Genomic DNA, 19,498 nt, shown 5'->3' on the forward strand with positions numbered 1-19,498 from the left:
GCTGTTCTATTGGTATGCTATAATGGTCTGGTCTATTTCAAACTTAGATCTGGTCAATTGAAGGTACAGTAGTGTAAAGCAGGACACCTTCATATCTGAATGTGTTTGACAGCAGCCCATGACAGGACTGTAGGCAGTAGACAGAGACTCAGACAATAGGGGCAGTGCTCAGTCGGACACCAGCAGACCGCGTGAAGACAGCCAGAATGTGCACCATGTCGCACCATCTCACTCTACCCCCTCATCGTCTCATTTATTTTTACTCTTAATTCTCCTCCCACGCCTTCTCTTATGTGTGCTGACGGAGCTCACTGGCTGGGCCGTTGCTTCCCTCTGATCCCTCTCATCCCTGGTTCTGCCTGTCAACACCGTATTATAGTCATCAGGATCCCGCTGTGTGCATTCGGTGCGGTCAACCGACAGCTGAAACACGCTACTGCATCCTCAGGTTTGCAATTTGTGTTTTTTTTGTGTCTGTGTACGTGGCGACATGACCGAGGGTCATACAGGAGCGGTCTCCCTGCTGGCAGACACTGACCCACGCCCCGGTGGGTTCAGTCAGATCAGACTCCTAGAGGTCCTCTGCAACCAGGTGTCATGTTAATGAGCCTTCACGTGCCATCATCCCTTAGTGACTCCCTTAAAGGCAGGATGATGCTTGTGCTTTTCTTATTACATTATACATTCCCACTATGTACTTTTCCGTTCTAATTAACTATTCTGTCTGTTCTAGCGTGTTGCGGGTACTGGACTGGATGCCTGGATTCTCCTCATGGATAACCGGCCAGAACCCCATCACCATTTTAATATGATGTTTATGTATTTACCTGTATGTCAATTGTGGCACCCATTGCACTCCTGACCATCCCTAGAAGAAGGGATCCCCTACTATGCGTTTCTTCTCAAGATTTCTTCCTTGCTGATTTCAAGGGAGTTTTTTCTTGCCCGTGTGGGGGAATGGGTAAAGGGGGGTGGCACAAATATTTGGCCTGTTAAGCCCTTTGAGACTGTAATGGTGATTAAGGGCTATACAAATAAAATTTAATTTAATTTAATTGAATGACATCACTAGTGGGACTATGTGAAACCCAAGTCGATGATGGACAGATCAGCCCAACAGCCTACCTGGTGGACTGTACCAACTGGTAGGCTGATCTACCCATTAAACATTGGAATTGGACACCCCAGCTTGTGATGTCACAAATGGGTAGATTTGATTTGGTTTGTAATGGCTAATTAACATCAAACTTGTTGGTAATATAGGGCTCCTTAAAGGTATGATGATCAACTGAACCTCAAGTGGTAGAGTATTGTGTCTTGTACATGGTAGTGCTGGTTTAGTTCCCGGCTTCCCTCTGATTCCTAGAGCAGCGCACTTCATTCCAAATTGTTCATCACTTCCTCTCTTTGCCTCCCACGGAGTGTTGTGATCGAACTTCGACCTCTGACCTTGCCTCTAATGATCAAAACGGATGCACGTTGTTCTCTCCTCTCCGGCGAGGCAAGGTTGCTGTCTTTCAGGCGTGCTGACGACTCATTTTCACTTTGTCTCCTTCCCTCCTCGGATTAATCCGCTCGTCGCCACGCGCCCGGGCGTGGGAGGCAGCGGGGTCAGACAGTATAGGCCACTGGCTGTCGGGGATGCTCGCTGCATAATCCACTGTGGAGACGAACCACAAACAGCGATATCACTGTGCTTCCCCAGGAACCCTTCAATGTAATTGCAGGGTGCCGGCCGTAGGATGATGGCGGCGGGGGAGTGGTTATGAAACTGAATCGGTGATGTGTGATCCTCCAACCTCCATTCTGGTGTCTCCACCCGCTCAGCTGTTGCGAAACACGGGAATATTGCTTCTAGAAAGGCAGGCGGAATACCGCCGGCGATGGGTACTCGTATATACAGTACTTATGTTCAATCGCCCATATGACGAGAATAACAGGACTTTGTAAAGGTTGCGGGGCATACATTATTCAAGACAGTGAACCGACGTAATTACATGCAAAAAATATGCAATCTGCATTAGGGAACGGGAAAGAAACGAAGCAGCACCAGGTGTTCAGTGTATTATGGTATGTAAAACCAACGGGGGGGAGAGGGTTGCTGTACGAGTTGCTGCTTTATCCATACCTGACGTATCTGCATACGACCTCATTGTATCACTGAGGCAAGTACCGCACTTAAATATAATAATCTAACACTGGCTGATTTGATCAATTTCATTATTTATTAATGCATGAAGATGAGGATCTAGAAGTTGTCAGAGCGGAGAACCGTCGCCACCCTCAGCCATCAACACTGTTTCCCGACAGGAAACCGTCTGGTTTTTCATAAAACACTTCTGAAACTACCATTTGGAAAATATAATATTAATATTCAAAGCGACCTTGGTCTTTCCTCTGTTATTAATTATAGAGTGGTGTTGTACTAGGAAGCAGTGAGGGGATGGGAGGGGAGGGGAGGGGAGGGGAGGTTAGGTGAGGAGAGGGGAGAACAGGGGAGGGGAGGGGGAGGGGAGGTGTGAGAGAGATGATGGAGAAGCCGGGGGGATTAGGTGGGCTGGTGTGTGTGGAGGTAATTGGGAGTGGAGGCATAGGGGGATATAGGGAGGGAATATGTGAAGGCAGGAAAGATAGAGGAGGAGGTGGGCGAGGATGTGAGCGGATTGGGAGGAGGTGGGGGAGGAGAGGAGAGAACATGATGAGAATGGAAGCGGAGGGAGGTTGAGAGGCGGAGGAGGAGGAGGAGGAGGAGGGGGGGGGGGGGGGGGGTCGGGGGAATGGGGGAGAGGATAAGGGGGAGGAGGAGGCGGCGGTGTTGACAGTGTCTCTTCTCTCCTTCAGACGGTTGAGTCTCTGAGGGTACTCAGGGGGAGCTCCAGCAGTAATGAGAAGTGTTCCTGGGAGCCGTTGGTGCCTTGCCATGCAGGGTGCTTCATCGGCGGGTCGAGGGACCGCCGGAGGACCCTCCACCCGCTGATCTCCAGCAATCAGAGCCCAGCGTCCCCGGTGACGTGGGACTCAGGTACCTGACGACAACCTCTCTGCGACCCCAGCTCATGATTGCATAATGGATGGTTTCTCCATCGTTGGGATCAGCGTTGGGATCAACACAGCTTTAGAGGCACGGATATCGAACGGAACTATTCGCTTTCTCCACTTCCTGCTTTCTCTTGCGTGTGTCTTTTGTCACTTCCTGTATTGCGATCTGTTCTTCCTGTTGTTAGGATGGTTTTATATTCAGAAGGCTAACTACTACCGTCGCTAATAACCATTGCTAACTAGATACCACCAGTGCATATGAACAAATCGTTAATTAGCACTGCTAACTACCACTCCTAACTACCGTCGTTAGCGTTGAAAGCGTTGTTCTTTAGCCGTGTCGGTATCATCTATTGCTAGGTACTACTGCTAAATACACACATCGCTCTCTACTACCATTTCCAACGACTGTCGCTGACTGCTAGCATAGACAAGTCGTGCAATATATAAAAGCTAGCTAATTAGTGGTAATAACGTTGAGCCCAGCCTGAGCTAAGCTAACGAATGTTGCGTTGTCTGTTAATTACTGGGCCGGCAGTTCATTAATTTAACACATTTCCATGAAGAAAAGGTCCTACAGCAGGTGTGTTAGGCACATTATATTTCCCATTATAGATATCATGTTACACCCGTATTAACATTCTGTATGGAACATATTTAACTGTTCATTCATGAGACGTGTTCTAGAACAGGCGGAGGCAGTCAACATCTCTGCTGATCTGGTTCCCAGGGGAGCCTGTGTGTGTAGGCGTGTGTGCATGTGGCGTGCACGTTGGCCTAAGTGTGTTTTGTCTCATTCATTGTAAAGGGTTCTTGGATGGATCAGATATTAGTGAGGACAATGTGGATCCAAGGAAAAAAACCTATTGTACTACATATGACCCACGCACATATACACACACGCACACACTCAAACACAAACACACGCACACACACACACACACACACACACACACACACACACACACACACACACACACACACACACACTCAAACACACACACACACACACACACACACACACACACACACACACACACACACACACACACACACACACTCAAACACAAACACACACACACACACACACACACACACACACACACACACACACACACACACACACACACACACTCAAACACACACACACACACACACACACACACACACTCAAACACAAACACACACACACACACACACACACACACACTCAAACACAAACACACACACACACACACACACACACACACACACACACACACACACACACATGCACACATGCACACACACAAATGTTGAGGATGGTGGATCGATAGGCCTATATAAATATATATAATAATAATAATAATAATACATTTAATTTAGAGGCGCCTTTCAAGACACCCAAGGTCACCTTACAGAGCATATAGCAAAACAGAATAACACTCAAAAGAAGGGGGGGACCTCACTAACCACCACCAATATATATAGACATATATATATACCTTATATGTATATATAAGCTATATACATACCTTATATGTATATATAAGCTATATATATATACCTTATATGTATATATAAGGTAGCAGGTGTTTCATGTTACAGGTGTTTCAGGCAGCAGTGTTTCAGGGAGCAGGGAGCAGGTGTTTCAGGCAGCAGGGTGCAGGTGTTTCAGGGAGCAGGGAGCAGGTGTTTCATGTTACAGGTGTTACAGGTGTTTCAGGCAGCAGGGTGCAGGTGTTTCAGGGAGCAGGGAGCAGGTGTTTCAGGGAGCAGGGAGCAGGTGTTTCAGGGAGCAGGGAGCAGGTGTTTCAGGTAGGGGGTTAGGTTCAGACGGACTCTCCAGCGGCTGTACTGTTGTGTTTCAGAGCAGCAGAACCAATGAATGACCTGCGTCATGAGCCTGAAGTAAATATGAGCGCCCAGCAGAATGTTAAACAGGGTAATTTAGTGAAGCACCTAGACAAGATAGAAAGATGTATTCATATAACAAACACCAGTATATAACCCTGACCCTAACCCCAGACTCTTACCCTCACTCCTAAGCCCCTAACCAAGACCCTTACCCTGGCCCTAACCATTACCGTAACCCTGGCCGCTCTTCCAAGACTATAGAGGTTAATAAAACCTTTGTAGTACGGTAGAAACAACTCATATTTCCTGTCCTGTTTAAAATATTGGAACAAGTCACTGGAATTCCTTAATTTCACAAGCCTTATGGACTGAACACACATTTGATGAAATGGAATAAAATAACGTAACGTTTCTCAGGAAATTAATTTTCAATGCTTTGAAAAGCTCTCTCCGTGTTACAAATCATACACAAAACAATACTCTGAATACAAATGAGGACACGCTACCTTCCACAGTACAGAACAAACAATAACCATTGTGTTCCCCTACGGCACTTCGTGAGTGTTAGAGATTACTCAGAGTCCATTGGGGTTATTCTGTATTGAGATGTGCTGCGGGCATATCACCGCCCCTAAACCTGTCCGACAATCATAACACATTTATTGGTTTGTGGAAACGGCAGTCAATCGGCATTCATTAATAATGACAACAGTAATGCATGCTGTTAAATATAAATCGTTTTCATTTAGGTTAAATAAGAGTGAATTGAACGAAGGGCATATTGTCGGGGAGCGGAGAGTTTGTGTTTAGTTGTGGTGAGATGAGTCAGCGCAGCGCTTTATTCTCTAGTGTCGGTTCACTTCATCACAGACAGTCTGTTTGATATGTAATTCCTTTCAAAACATCACAAAAACTCAACTCTGTCTGATTATTTCACAGAATTGCCTACATTGTGTGTGTGTGTGTGTGTGTGTGTGTGTGTGTGTGTGTGTGTGTGTGTGTGTGTGTGTGTGTGTGTGTGTGTGTGTGTGTGTGTGTGTGTGTGTGTGTGTGTGTGTGTGTGTGAACGTGTGAATGTGTGCGTGTGCGTATGTGTGTGGGACTTTTTCTACTTCTTTACTTTCGCTGGATGATCACTTGCCAGTTTAAATTGCAATACAGACTCCGCAATTGACTTTCCCTGAGATGAAAATAAACTGAGCTCCGGTTCAAACCAAATTTATTCACCATCAGGTGGCCCAATTATCCTTTCGATTTATTTTGTGTGGTCTAGTCATTGTATGCTTAGAGTCAGACCTAAGCAGGTAGGAGACGGGAAAACAGTGAATGGTCATTTCCAAACGCAAAATTAACGACTTAAACCGTGTAGTGGTACCTGTCTAAAAAATACAAATCAGATTTCTCAACTGAAAACACGCAATGTAATCATTGCTCAATCCAACGGGAGGTTGCGTGAAGTGTAGGCTACAATCAAGCCGGAGCCCATATGATCACATCAAGTCCCTGTTATTTGACGTGTTTCCTTAGCACGCCCTGCTGGCGATTACTCTGCAGTGCATACAAAATACCAACCATTAACCAAACTAAGACACGTAAAACAATCAGCAGACACACTTTACTCTATTTATTCACATACACAGAAACGGGGTCAGCCGCAGGAAGTCTGTTCTTTTAATGTGACCCAACTCTAACGTCACTGAGTATTTTCTTGAGGATGTGCGGAACAGACTTGATGTGTTTGGTCTTGTCGCTCTCGACCACCTGGCAGACTGTCTCGCATCCCTCCGAGGACAGGTCGAACTCTAACGCCGGAGAGTGGGCGGGGGGTTCATCGTCAAGAAAACAGCTGTAGACGGTACTGGCGATGCTGAAGCAGGTGGCTAACACCATTATGATACCTGAAACACACCTCAGAAGGTCAGTTTCTCTTGGACTTAGATTGAGAGAATAGTTAAGGCAAAGTGTTGTTACGGTAGGGGGTAGCCTATTAAGAAGTGGTTAAGTGCCACCACAGTAGATGGTGTAGTTAAGGTCAGGTGTAGTTAAGGGTAGGTGAAGTTAAGAAGTAGTTAAGGGTCTCACTAAAGTAGATGGTTTAGCTCATGTACGGTGTGGTTAACGCAGGTGTAGTTAGGTGTCTCACCACACTAGATAATGCAGTTAAGGTAACAAATAAGTTAAGCTAGGTGTAGATAAGATCTAGTTAAGAAAATTGTGAAGTGTCCCCACAATAGATCTTTGGGGTTAAGGAAAGCCTAAATTGTGATTAAGGCTAGGTGCAGTAAAGGTAAGGTACAGATAAGTTATGGTTAAGGCCCAATCCCATTTCTACCCCTTCCGCCTTCCCCTTACCCCTTCAAACCAAGGGGGAGGGGTAAGGGGAAGGGTAAGGGGTAGAAATGGGATTGGGCCTTGGTGTCTCACCACATAAGATGGTGTTAGCAGCCATGGCTTGGAACTGGTAGCTGGCGGTGAACATGGCTCCAAGGCCCAGGATCAGGGTGGGGTACGTGGTGAAGGTGTAGCATAGGTGTCTGGGGAACACAAGTCTCTCAAGCGCAATCCTGAGGGGAACAGTTACAACACACTTAACACACACGCACGCAATAACACACTAAACACACACGCAATAACACACTTAACACACACAACAGGAAGACGTCAACTGGAAGTCAAAACCTCTGCAGTTCTGGGTTTGTTTTTTTCTGAGGAAGGACTTTAAAGGGCCCAAAAAAAAACACCAGATGAGGTTGATCAGTCTCCCCAGTGGACGGTACCGACTGGTGGGCTGATCTACCCAGCATGCATCTGGACGGACATGCCCACTTGGGATGTCACCAGGTTCGATTCTGGAGCTCATCCTTCAGTCCAGCTGAGGTCCCTCTGTACGAGATGATGGGCGTGACGTGGTCCTACCAGACTTTGATGAACAGGAGGATGAGGAGGAAGATGATAGAGCTGATCATAGGGTCCGGGAAGCCCCCCACGTAGCAGAGGACCTGACCCAGAACCACCAGCGCCTCCAGCAGGGACCAGGAGCAGAACACAGCCAAACCGTTCTGGGCCTGTGGACAGACAGACAGACAGCAACAAACAAGACAGGCAGCCAGGCATGCAGGCAGGCAGAGAGAGAGAGACCGGCAGATAGACAGACGGACACAGACAGACATCGACATCATCATCACCACAGCTCTATATCTCTAACTGTGAAGAGTCTTGGTGTATTGTTGTGTTGTTGTGTGTACCAGGTATCGTATCCAGCAGATCTGTGCTGGGTGGTTGATTTGAAGCCAGGCACTGTGGTGGGCCAGGTTACGGTAGGACATTCCCAGGGTGAAGAAACTACACCCCACCACCAGCAACCTGGATAGCAACGTCCCAACCAGATCACTGCAACCCCAGCATAATAACAACTTTAGGCCCATGTTTTTGTGTGTGTGTGTGTGTGTGTCAACGTGAATGTGTGAGTGTGTGAGATGTTCATTAAAAACCTCTTACTATCTGGACCAGTGGAGGATCGCGGCCATCCTGAACATGTTGATGGTGGTCCAAACGAGGAAGAACAGAGGGGAGTGGATCTCTGGGTTGCAGGACAGAGGTCCAACTACGGATCTACACGCCGGGGGGTCAATATCAGCCATATCATCCCTGCTGTACCTTACATCTCAGCCCTGCTGTATTCCACATCTCTGTTCCACTGTAGAAACCTTTCAGCCTTGCTGTCTTCTCAGCCCTGCTGTACCTTACCTCTAAGCCCTGCTGTACCTTACCTCTCAGGCCTGCTGTACCTTACCTCTCAGGCCTGCTGTACCTTACCTCTCAGGCCTGCTGTACCTTACCTCTAAGCCCTGCTGTACCTTACCTCTAAGCCCTGCTGTACCTTACCTCTCAGGCCTGCTGTACCTTACCTCTCAGGCCTGCTGTACCTTACCTCTCAGGCCTGCTGTACCTTACCTCTAAGCCCTGCTGTACCTTACCTCTAAGCCCTGCTGTACCTTACCTCTCAGCCTGCTGTACCTAACCTTTCAGCCCTGCTGTTATAAACATCTCACATCCGCTTCCCTGTTTATGCCCCTTCAATTCAGTTTCAGGTGAGCTGCGACAGCTGTGTCGCATTAAGGAATAATCCCTAGTTGACCAGGTCACCAGTCATATCAGCCCTTCACAGGTTAATATTGCAGTAGCTTTTGTTTTACCTAGAGAGAGGTTTTCTGATGCAAATGTTAGGTAACGGGGAGGGAACTCGTACCGCTGGAACAGGGTAGCCATGGCGTGCAACATCCAAGCAAGCGTCCAGACGTTGATCATGATCCAGCAGTTCTCCGCCCAGGTGTCCATGCTGACCTCCATGGGAAAGGTAGCCGACACATTCCTCGCAGACACCTGGAAGAGGGCTACAAAATAGCAGCACTTGACACAACCGCCAGCATGTCACTATGACGACCACGATGTCCTTCACAACCGCCAGCCCGTGGAGGCTGGATGCTCTGTTGACATTCTGCCAGACCTAACAAGCATGGTGATGATAGACAGGACTTTGGAACGAAACCTTGCGGGAAATCATGCGTGGCAGTAACGCCTCAAGAACTACATGGAAAATATGCATCTTAATTCAACTGCATGCATTTAAAGGACATGTTTAGATTTGATAGAGTACTTATGGGGCTGTTGCGTGGAGACAGTTAGAAGGAAAAGAAAGCTAGAAAAAAGGTTGACTTTCCTTTCAGGAAAGTCAAAGACAAGACTAGTTTCCCTGGCTTAACGCCCAGTGCAGTGTGGGTTTGTGTGGGGGGGGGGGGGTTAAGTGTTGGGGTCAAAGGTCGGTCGTAAAGCAGTTTCCTAATGGATTGTTTTGACCGGGCTGCTGGGGAAATGTTTAACTAAAACTGCTCCAGGGTCCTCTCTCCAAAACACAAAGCACATCATTATGTAATCTGTACAGGAGAGGAGAGTGAGAATACCAATCATGTTTCCTTAGTCTCATTTTCCAAATGCCTTGGCAATGCAAATTATGCCAATAGATGGCCAACGCTCTCTTTGATTGAATTGGGGGACCAGAGAGTTGAGAAGAAAGAGGGGTAAGATGACTCACCGTTGGGCGTGTTGGGGTCGGTCGCCAGACAGCGAACCACCTCACAGAGGATGTGTGTAAGGGTTGCCAGGGCGATGGTCACGGCGTGCATGATCATGTGACCGGAGGTCCTTGGTGTGTCAGTTGGATTGCGGGTCCTCAAGGAGAACGCCATCGTATCCTACCTCGAGTCAGCCTCCTCGCTTGGGATTTTTTTCTAACTGAACTGACCAACCTCCCTGGGGACCTGCCTATTAAATGGACCAACTGTCTTTATATCGGTGTTCTGACCTTTGGACTTTGGTTTGATAAGATCTGATCCCAGAGCCAACGGGCTGATGACTTGATGGACCATCTGCTGGCGCAATTATCCCCGTATCATGGTTAAATTAGGTGTGTGTGACGTGTGTGAGTGTGTGTGTGTGTGTGTGTGTGTGTGTGTGTGTGTGTGTGTGTGTGTGCTGTGTATATGGGAGGAAGACTATTTTGGATTGAGATTTGAATGTTGTTTATTGAAGCCGACATGATTTACATACAGACAGCTGTTCATTCACTGTGGAACTGATATGTCTCTCCTCAAATGACCGCTCAAATACAGTGGAAATGCAGCATATAACAGGTGATTTTTACTAAAGAATACACAAGAATGCACAATCATCAGCGGACCGAACGGAACAATATAAAATGATTCCGCTACAAACACACTCTCACTCTGCTACAAACACACTCTCACTTCCTCTACATACACGCTCACCACCGCTACAAGCACACTCTCAACTTTGCTACAAACACACTCTCAACTCCACTACAAACACAATCTCACTCTGCTACAAACACAATCTCACTCTGCTACAAACACAATCTCACTCTGCTACAAACACAATCTCACTCTGCTACAAACACAATCTCACTCTGCTACAAACACACGCTCATCCCCGCTACAAACGTACTCTCAACTCCACTACAAAAACAGTCTCACTCCGCTACAAACACCCGCTACTTCTCAGGGGTACGTTAAGGACGTTAGTGATAGACCCCCCTCTGGGTCAGGGCTATCTCCACCGGCGATGGGGCCGTGAAGGGGTAGCTGTAGAGAGGCTTTGTCCGGTGTCGCCACGACACCAGGGCCAGGCGCACTACAAACATGACGCACGCCGTGCCCAGGATCACCACTGGAGAGCAGAAGACAGAAGAACACTCACATGAGGGACGGACCAAACAGCCCTCTATGAGGATCAGAATTAGCCTGGTTCTACCAGACTCTCGCACTTCACTTCATTTCATTTAATTTGTACAGAGAGTCTGGACCTAATCAATTGACAAACGTTAACTCACTTGAAGGCGGGTGTCTGTTGAAGTTTAAAATGATTGGATCTGCCCAGTGCCACTCTGGATCTGCCATAACCAATCGCTAACGTTTGGCTGTGACGCATGTCATGCGCCGGGAATCACGCGCAGGTTGTACACAAACCAAACACCTTGCGCGTCTGCACGAAAATGTCCGTCAACGACAGCTGCAGGTTTTGTTCGTCGAATTTAATTTATCAGGGAAAAATTGCACATTGTAAATCAACTACCGACCTACAACAACAACTCAAACTGGCGTTTCGTCATTGTTCTCAGACACGCCCTCTGTTCGATGATTGGCGGCCGCTGTGGCGGCACCAGAAAACCAAATTACATACAGCAGGTCCAGACCTAGTACTGAAGGGAAATTCAAATTGAGCGGAAGTACTTAGGCGGGCGGAGCCAGGCTAGATCAGAATGCCATACCAGGTAAACCAGGCCTCGTTCATACCAGGTAAACCAGGCCTCGTTCATACCAGGTAAACCAGGCCTCGTTCATACCAGGTAAACCAGGCCTTGTTCATACCAGGTAAACCAGGCCTCGTTCTTACCAGGTAAACCAGGCCTCGTTCATACCAGGTAAACCAGGCCTCGTTCATACCAGGTAAACCAGGCCTCGTTCTTACCAGGTAAACTAGGCCTCGTTCATACCAGGTAAACCAGGCATCGTTCTTACCAGGTACAACAGACCCCAGGCCATTGCAAACCAGGTACCCCAAAACCCGTTCTATAATAGGTACCCCAGGCCATTGCATACCAGGAACCCCAGAACACGTTCCATACCAGGTACTCCATACCCCAGACTATTCCATAGAAGGTACCCCAGACCCTGGTCCATGCAACCAGCTGCCACAGACCACGTTCAATGCAAGGTACCGCAGACCCCATTTCATACCAGATACCGAACATCCTGTTCCATACCAGGTACCCCAGACCCCGACCATACCAGGTGCCTCAGAACCACGATTATACCAGGAAAGTCCAACGGCCGGAAAGAGTTTCATAAGGTGTACTTGTGATGCCCCAACTTACCAGGCCAACCTACCCTGGGCGAGCTACCGCTACGCCCTGGGTAGGTTGGCCGTCAACGCTCAACTTTGCAGGAAAACAATGCCGGTGCGGGCAACGCCGACACTGACAGTCGCCGACAGTCCGCCGGCTTAAGCCGAAGGACTGCAGCTGTTCAGGTCAGCGGTTATAGTGATCTTAAAGGGGACCTATGCTTTTCGACTTTTATGACTTATAAACGTTGTTATACTGATTGATAGTCACGTTTAACCATACACAAAAAACGATGTCGATTTTCGGGAAACTCTTCCTCCCATCTGGGCGCTTTCAGCCTTCTCTCTCAACGCTCGGTTTCGTCCTTCTCCGCCCCCTCGCCCCCCTCCTGCCAACCCAACTACGTTGTGATAGGTTACCTTCCTTGAAACGCGCGCGCGGGCAGATTTGACCAGTCATATGGGGGCGCGGCAGGAGTGCCTCTACGTAGATGATTTCCCGGAAATGTGAACAAGTGAATCGCAAACGTTGTCCCGAGTGTTTAGCGCTCTGCACAGCCACCCCAGACTGTCAGCAGGGAATACGACGAAATGCATGTACGTCATTATTTGACACTTTAGTATGGTTAAACATGACTATCAATCATTATAACAACGTTTATAGGTCATAAAAGTCGAAAAAGCATAATAGGTCCCCTTTAAGGCACTGGGAGTGAGGGGCTTAACCCCGGGCGACGCCTGTCACTTCGTTACAGAACTCATCACTGAGAGAAGGGAGGGTGCTTACCGGAGAAGTCGTAGATGTAATTCCCGGGGAGTGCCGACTGAGTGACACTGCCCGCCAGCCAGAGGATGGTCACAGGGTAAACGGTCAGGACGTAGCGCACATGCTCGTCCAGGTAGAAGTTCTCCAACAAGAACCTGCCACAGAGGAACAGGATAAGCAAGATGGATTTTGTGGAAATACATCAGAGAGCTACAAAGGTACTAGTTACAATGGTAACTGGGAGCAAGGTATGCTCACCGTGATGGCAGCTCAATCTGGGGTGGTGATAAACACTTACCACGTATTCTGCATTCACGTATAGCGACCTATGTTCACAATGCTAATTGCTACATCACTAGTAGCTACGTATGGAGACGTACTAGCATCACTGTTGGCGTTTTATGCTAAACTCTCCATTAGGACTCACTAACCAGGCAATCAGCTGTATTTCTAGTGTCGTTTTTTGCTGACCTCTCCGTAGGGACTTACTCCCCATGCTGGTATCCCTAGTAGCATTGTATGCTAACTTCTCCCTAAGAGCTCACTCAGAAGGCTACCATCCCTAGTAGCATTGTATGCTAACTTCTCCCTAAGGGCTCACTCAGAAGGCTACCATCCCTAATAGCATTGTATGCTAACTTCTCCATAAGGGCTCACTCAGAAGGCTACCATCCCTAGTAGCATTGTATGCTAACTTCTCCATAAGGGCTCACTCAGAAGGCTACCATCCCTAGTAGCATTGTATGCTAACTTCTCCATAAGGGCTCACTCAGAAGGCTACCATCCCTAGTAGCATTGTATGCTAACTTCTCCATAAGGGCTCACTCAGAAGGCTACCATCCCTAGTAGCATTGTATGCTTACTTCTCCATAAGGGCTCACGCACCAGGCTAGCATCACCCGTAGTGACTTGTGCTAACTCACCATACTAGCAGCTCCATGAGCAGCACCACGAGGGAGACCATGGCGCAGTCACACTTGGACGTGGCGGTCCGGTTCTCCAGGTAGACGGACAGGCACAACAGGGTGGAGATGCTCCCCCACGCTGCGTACACCGCTACCCCGTTCTGCACCTTAACACCACACAATACTATAACTATTAATACTGCTATATATAAAACTACTGCATATAATACTACTGATACTACTAACAAAAATACTCATACTACTACATACATAGTGTATAGTGTTTTATTTGAATGCAATTAAATGCTCTTATTTACATATATACTGTATGTATATATTACAATCCGGTGTGTAAATGCTGAACAGGACGTCTCTGTTCTCTGGTCTTTGAAGCTCAAACCAGTGCACCCCATTGTCTATGTGGTTGCCATGACACCACAGCACTTTGATGATGTCAGGCGAAGGGGACCGGCAGGCGGGACTCTTTGATGCCGTCAACTTCTACTACTTAAAACCCAGAGAGCTGTTTCTCCCACAATGCTCCCACAGCGCTGCTAAAATGCTCCCACAACGCTCCCAAGGGCGGGATTGTAACACCAAGCGTAAGTTTATTCGACCTGCTGTGTCCTGTGTGCAGACTTGCTGCAGCATTACGAGGCCAAAACCCATGCTAATGGAGGTCTCCACTTGGGGCAGTCAACAGTAATCAGTGATCAGATCCGTAAATCATGCAAAAGCATGTGTATTAAGCTCTCATGTAAAGTGACAACATGGAGAATCTGGTAGAGGAAGAACTGATCATTTAACTACTGTTAAGACAAATGCATTGAAAGAGTGTTATCATACAGGTGTGGGAAATTGCGGACTAGGTCCGGTCTCTACTCAAAACTTTCCCCCGTGCTAATAATACCTTCCCCGACTCTGACCTCGAGGTCACTGTTTATTCTCTCAATCGCCCCCAACTTTCTTGTCAGTATTGCATCTTCTTGATCGCTTGTGACGACGTGCGCGACCACCGCACCAAACGGTCGCAGAATGTGCATTGCAGCAGTGATGCGTACACATATGCGTTTTCTGCAGCAAGTCAAAACACACAGTCCCAAAATGCTCCCACAGCTCTCCCACAACACTCCTAAAATGCTCCCTAACACTCTTACAACGCTCCCACAACGATCCTAAAACGCTCCCACAACGATCCTAAAACGCTCCCACAACGATCCTAAAACGCTCCCACAACGCTCCTACAACGCTCCCATCACGCTCTTAAAACGCTCCCACATGCTCCCACAGCGCTCACACAACACTCCCACAACGACCCACAGCGCTCACACAACACTCCCACAACGACCAACAGTGCTCCCCAAAATGCTCCCGCAACACTCCCGCAATCTCCTACAGTGCAAAAAAAATAATCTCGCACAATGCTCCCAAAGTGCTCCCACAACGCTCCCTCACACTCTGACAATGCTCCCATTGTTTTCCAGGAGAAACTAAATGTTTTGGGCCCAAGCACGTAGAATGGAGCCTGTAGGGTCAGTGAGGTGGTTTACCAGGACTCGGAGGAACCACAGGTCAGCCGGGCTGTGCTTTTGGAGCCACGCCCCGTACACCTTGAGGCCCTGGCAGGAGAAGAACAGCAGCAGGTAGTCTGTTAACGACATCAGAGCTGAGATGATGAAGGATGGCAGCAGCATCCTGGAACACACACACACACACACACACCCCAACTCTAACAACATATCTGTCCTATAACATATATCTTACAACCTAAAACATGTCTATCTAACATCCTAAAACATGTCTATCTAACATCCTAAAACATGTCTCTCTAACATCCTAAAACATGTCTCTCTAACATCCTAAAACATGTCTATCTTACAACCTACAGTATAACTTGTCTATCTAACAACCTATAACATGTCTCTCTAACAACCTATAACTTGTCGATCTAACAACCTAGAACATGTCTATCTAACAACCTATAACATGTCTATCTAACAACCTATAACATGTCTCTCTAACAACCTAGAACATGTCTCTCTAACACCCTAACATATGTTGTGTTACTCTTGGTGGTAGAGGAAGAGCCAGGTGATGTTGAGGCTCATGTTGAGGACCATCATGGCGTGGAACCCATAGGGCAGCACAGCAGGAGTGGTGTACATCCACTCATACACACCCCTGAGGAAACAACAGCTGGGTTAGTCCACTGCTTCAGGTCCTGGGTTGTTCTACCAGGTCCTGTGTTGTCTACTGCTACCAGGTCCTGTGTTAGTCGACCAAGTCCTTGCTTAGTCTAGTACTACCAGCTCCTGGGTTAGTCTACTTTGACCACATCCTAGGTTAGTCTTCTACAACCATCCTGGTTTACTGCCTTTGCACTAACACAGATACATTCAAAACCACACCTCTTTTATTCCCTCTCCCTCAAATATTGTGTCTGTCCGTGTCCACCGAGAGCTGAGATTTATTCTAAGAGGCTCATCCACGTGGATTATTTGAAAACACTGGTGATCTGTTATAGTGTCGCCACATGAAAGGCATGAAAACCATTTGGACAACGCTGACGTATGACTGTGACGTGATTGAGACATCAGCGGCGAGTTAAAGTGGTCCAGGCGCACGACACACAACATGAACTGAAGTGGTCAAAACTCAGGGGACAGAGAGGGCCGTGTGTTGAAAGCTTTTGTATGAAGCCAACCAAATGGTAAGGGTTGTGCAGACACTGAAAAGACTTTGACAACTCTCACTCTCCGGAATATTTTGCATGATAAAGAGAGGAGAGAGGAGTGACTGGTCAGAGCCCAGCAGCCAGCTCTGAGCAGAGGATGGTTTCTACCAGCAGAGAACCCCACAGTATCAGTAAGAATTAACGCAGGCGAAGATTTTTGAACAGTGATTGCTGGTAACTAGACTTAATGTTTCCAACCTTCAGGTCTAAGATATTCCATGTGTTCCAGAAACCTCTCACACGCTATAACAAGATGTTAGAAAAAATAATCTATGTTTCACACACAGCAGAATTGTCAAAAATGTTTCACATAGTGAAAGGCTCAAATCTTGACATCTTGTCAAAGTTATGTTTTGATGTGAAGCAAGAACTTTTTCTGCTCTCACTCAGCGGCGCGGCGGTATTCTCTGTCAGGAACATGTCTCCAAATACGAACATAATACAATAACGTAGACTAGAGAAATCCCACAGAGGGCACACCAAGCCTTCTCAAGGCCCAGGAGTAAGTGGATCCTGTACTACGTGACGTGTGGGTAGGGGTCTGCCACTGGTCTCTTGGGGTCTCTACCTTCTGCAGAGGCCGGCCAGGAAGTAGAGGAACATGAAGAAGAACCAGACGTAGATGAAGTCCCACACAAACAGAGACCAGGTGGCTGGAGACAGTGGGGTCCGGTACTTCAGGGTCACGTCCTCCGTACTCTGCTTAAAAATACCTGCACAGGTATATCATGAGTCATACACTATATACACCAATTTACCACCAGAAATGCCTGCACAGTAGTGCTGCATGATTAATCGATTCGCAATATCAATCGCGATATCAGCCTTTGCGATTGTATAACCGCAGTAGGCTGTGATTTAATTAAGAAATAATAATTATAATAATACAAATAATTTGTAATTACTTATTTATTCTGTTTATTTTATTTAGTTGTGCTATTGAGAACACTTAACAAGTTTGCACTGCAGAAATGCCTTTATTTTGAAATATATATATTTGTATTATTTATTTAATTGTATTTAAATATTGTTATTTTGAAAACAGTACTGTACATTTTTTTTTTTTTGTATTTTTTATGCTAGTTTAAGCTTGTATGTTTGAGTTGAGAAATAAACATCAAATTATCAGTAATCTGTGTGCATTTCCCTTGATAACCAAGCAAGTAGACTCATGACACCATTTGCTTGTTATATTTCAATCGCAATATTGTCCACAATAATCGCAACATGACTTTTTCACCAAATCGTGCAGCACTACTGCACAGGTATATCACACATCATACACTCAATGTACCAATGTACCGCCATCGAAATACCTTCACAGGTACATCCCACATCATTCACTGTACGCTTCCATCTAAACGTTCACAGGTATATCACATATCAGTCACTAAATACACCATACTCAACCATCCTGATAATCATATATTCACTATACATGCAGTACATAGATGCACCTGCACAGGTATAATATATCATAAATACACTACATACACCACCCACTGGGTGTATCAGAATACCTGGATATACGTAGCAAATGTATCATACATACATCATGTGCTATACATACACACTCTACATTCTTCAGAATACCTGGACGCGTCTGATACTTTGAATATTTACTCATCATGCACATACATACTGCATACACCCATACTACACTACATACAGCGTGTATCGTACACTACATAAACTAGATAAACCATGTATTATACACTTCACAAAAACTGCACACACCATGTATCAATACGCCATACTTACATCACACACACACACACACACACACACACACACACACACACACACACACACACACACACACACACACACACACACACACACACACACACACACACACACACACACACACACACGCACACACACACCCCCTCACACACACTCACCACTCCGTGATCCCAGGCCGGCCAGGGTGTTAAGGGTGGAGGCAGCGATAAAGCAGATGAGACCCATGAACATGAGGACTGCCCGGCCCGCCTTGCGCACTTCCATGATCCTAAGGTCACCAAGGGGTAACACACACAAACACACACACACACAGACACACAGACACACACACGAACACACACACACCCACACACACACACGGTCCAGGACAGACCGCCGAACAGAAGAACAAAGAGCAGTAGAGTTGATCCTCTGGTCACCATGGGGTTAAGAGCGGAGCAGTCAGAATGCAGGGTAATGTGTTTTGCTGTGGGAACGGGGCGTTACCACTCTCTTATCGCTCTCATCGTCTTTATGAGCTGTTGTCAATTATCTGCACCAACATCATAAACTCATCACTCGTCCTCGCTGCTGAGGAATAACGAAAGTAACAAAACCAAACATGATTTATTAGTTCAATTCAATTGGTAACCTTTTTTTTGTAATAAACCAATTAGTTGACCACATTAATGGGACTTTGTTAATTGGCCGGTTCAATTACATATAAGTTGTATTTGTTTATTCACAGAGTACTGCAAGACGATACATTTTTAGATTGAGGGTTTCATTCCCTTTCTCTGAACCCTGAATGCCTGTGACTGTTGGATTCTGCCACAGGGGGGCGACATTTCACGGTACTCCCGCGCTGTACCGCTCCACTGTGTCATTCACACGCAAATACGAGCAAAACATCACGTGCCTGAAAGCGAGTCATCTCCCTTCAGATCAGTCAGCTAAGCTTGCTTCAAACCAGGGGCGGATCTAGAAAAATATTCATGGGGTGGCAAGAGGGGGACAGGAGATTTTGAGGGGTGGCACCCTCTGGCAGAAGTATATACAGTATGCCGATTTAAT

General features: G+C 46.8%; 2 protein-coding genes across 2 annotated transcripts; both read right to left on the reverse strand.

Annotated features, from left to right (window-relative positions):
• Window positions 1-6,077: 6,077 nt before the first annotated feature.
• Window positions 6,078-10,225, reverse strand: LOC132452556 (uncharacterized). Its single transcript, XM_060045236.1, has 7 exons — window positions 9,968-10,225; window positions 9,125-9,269; window positions 8,374-8,487; window positions 8,121-8,265; window positions 7,792-7,940; window positions 7,300-7,439; window positions 6,078-6,773 (listed from the first exon to the last, which is right to left on the reverse strand). Exons 1-7 carry the CDS (start codon window positions 10,119-10,121, stop codon window positions 6,547-6,549), a joined length of 1,074 nt encoding a protein of 357 aa, XP_059901219.1. The 5' UTR covers window positions 10,122-10,225; the 3' UTR covers window positions 6,078-6,546.
• Window positions 10,226-10,437: 212 nt separating this feature from the next.
• LOC132452557 (uncharacterized) lies at window positions 10,438-19,044 on the reverse strand. Its single transcript, XM_060045237.1, has 8 exons — window positions 18,604-19,044; window positions 17,268-17,412; window positions 16,033-16,146; window positions 15,516-15,660; window positions 13,984-14,132; window positions 13,082-13,215; window positions 10,836-11,118; window positions 10,438-10,770 (listed from the first exon to the last, which is right to left on the reverse strand). Exons 1-7 carry the CDS (start codon window positions 18,707-18,709, stop codon window positions 10,970-10,972), a joined length of 942 nt encoding a protein of 313 aa, XP_059901220.1. The 5' UTR covers window positions 18,710-19,044; the 3' UTR covers window positions 10,438-10,770; window positions 10,836-10,969.
• Window positions 19,045-19,498: the final 454 nt, after the last annotated feature.

This window comes from Gadus macrocephalus, chromosome 23, assembly GCF_031168955.1.
Source record: "Gadus macrocephalus chromosome 23, ASM3116895v1".
In the NCBI taxonomy this organism is placed as follows: Eukaryota; Metazoa; Chordata; class Actinopteri; order Gadiformes; family Gadidae; genus Gadus; species Gadus macrocephalus.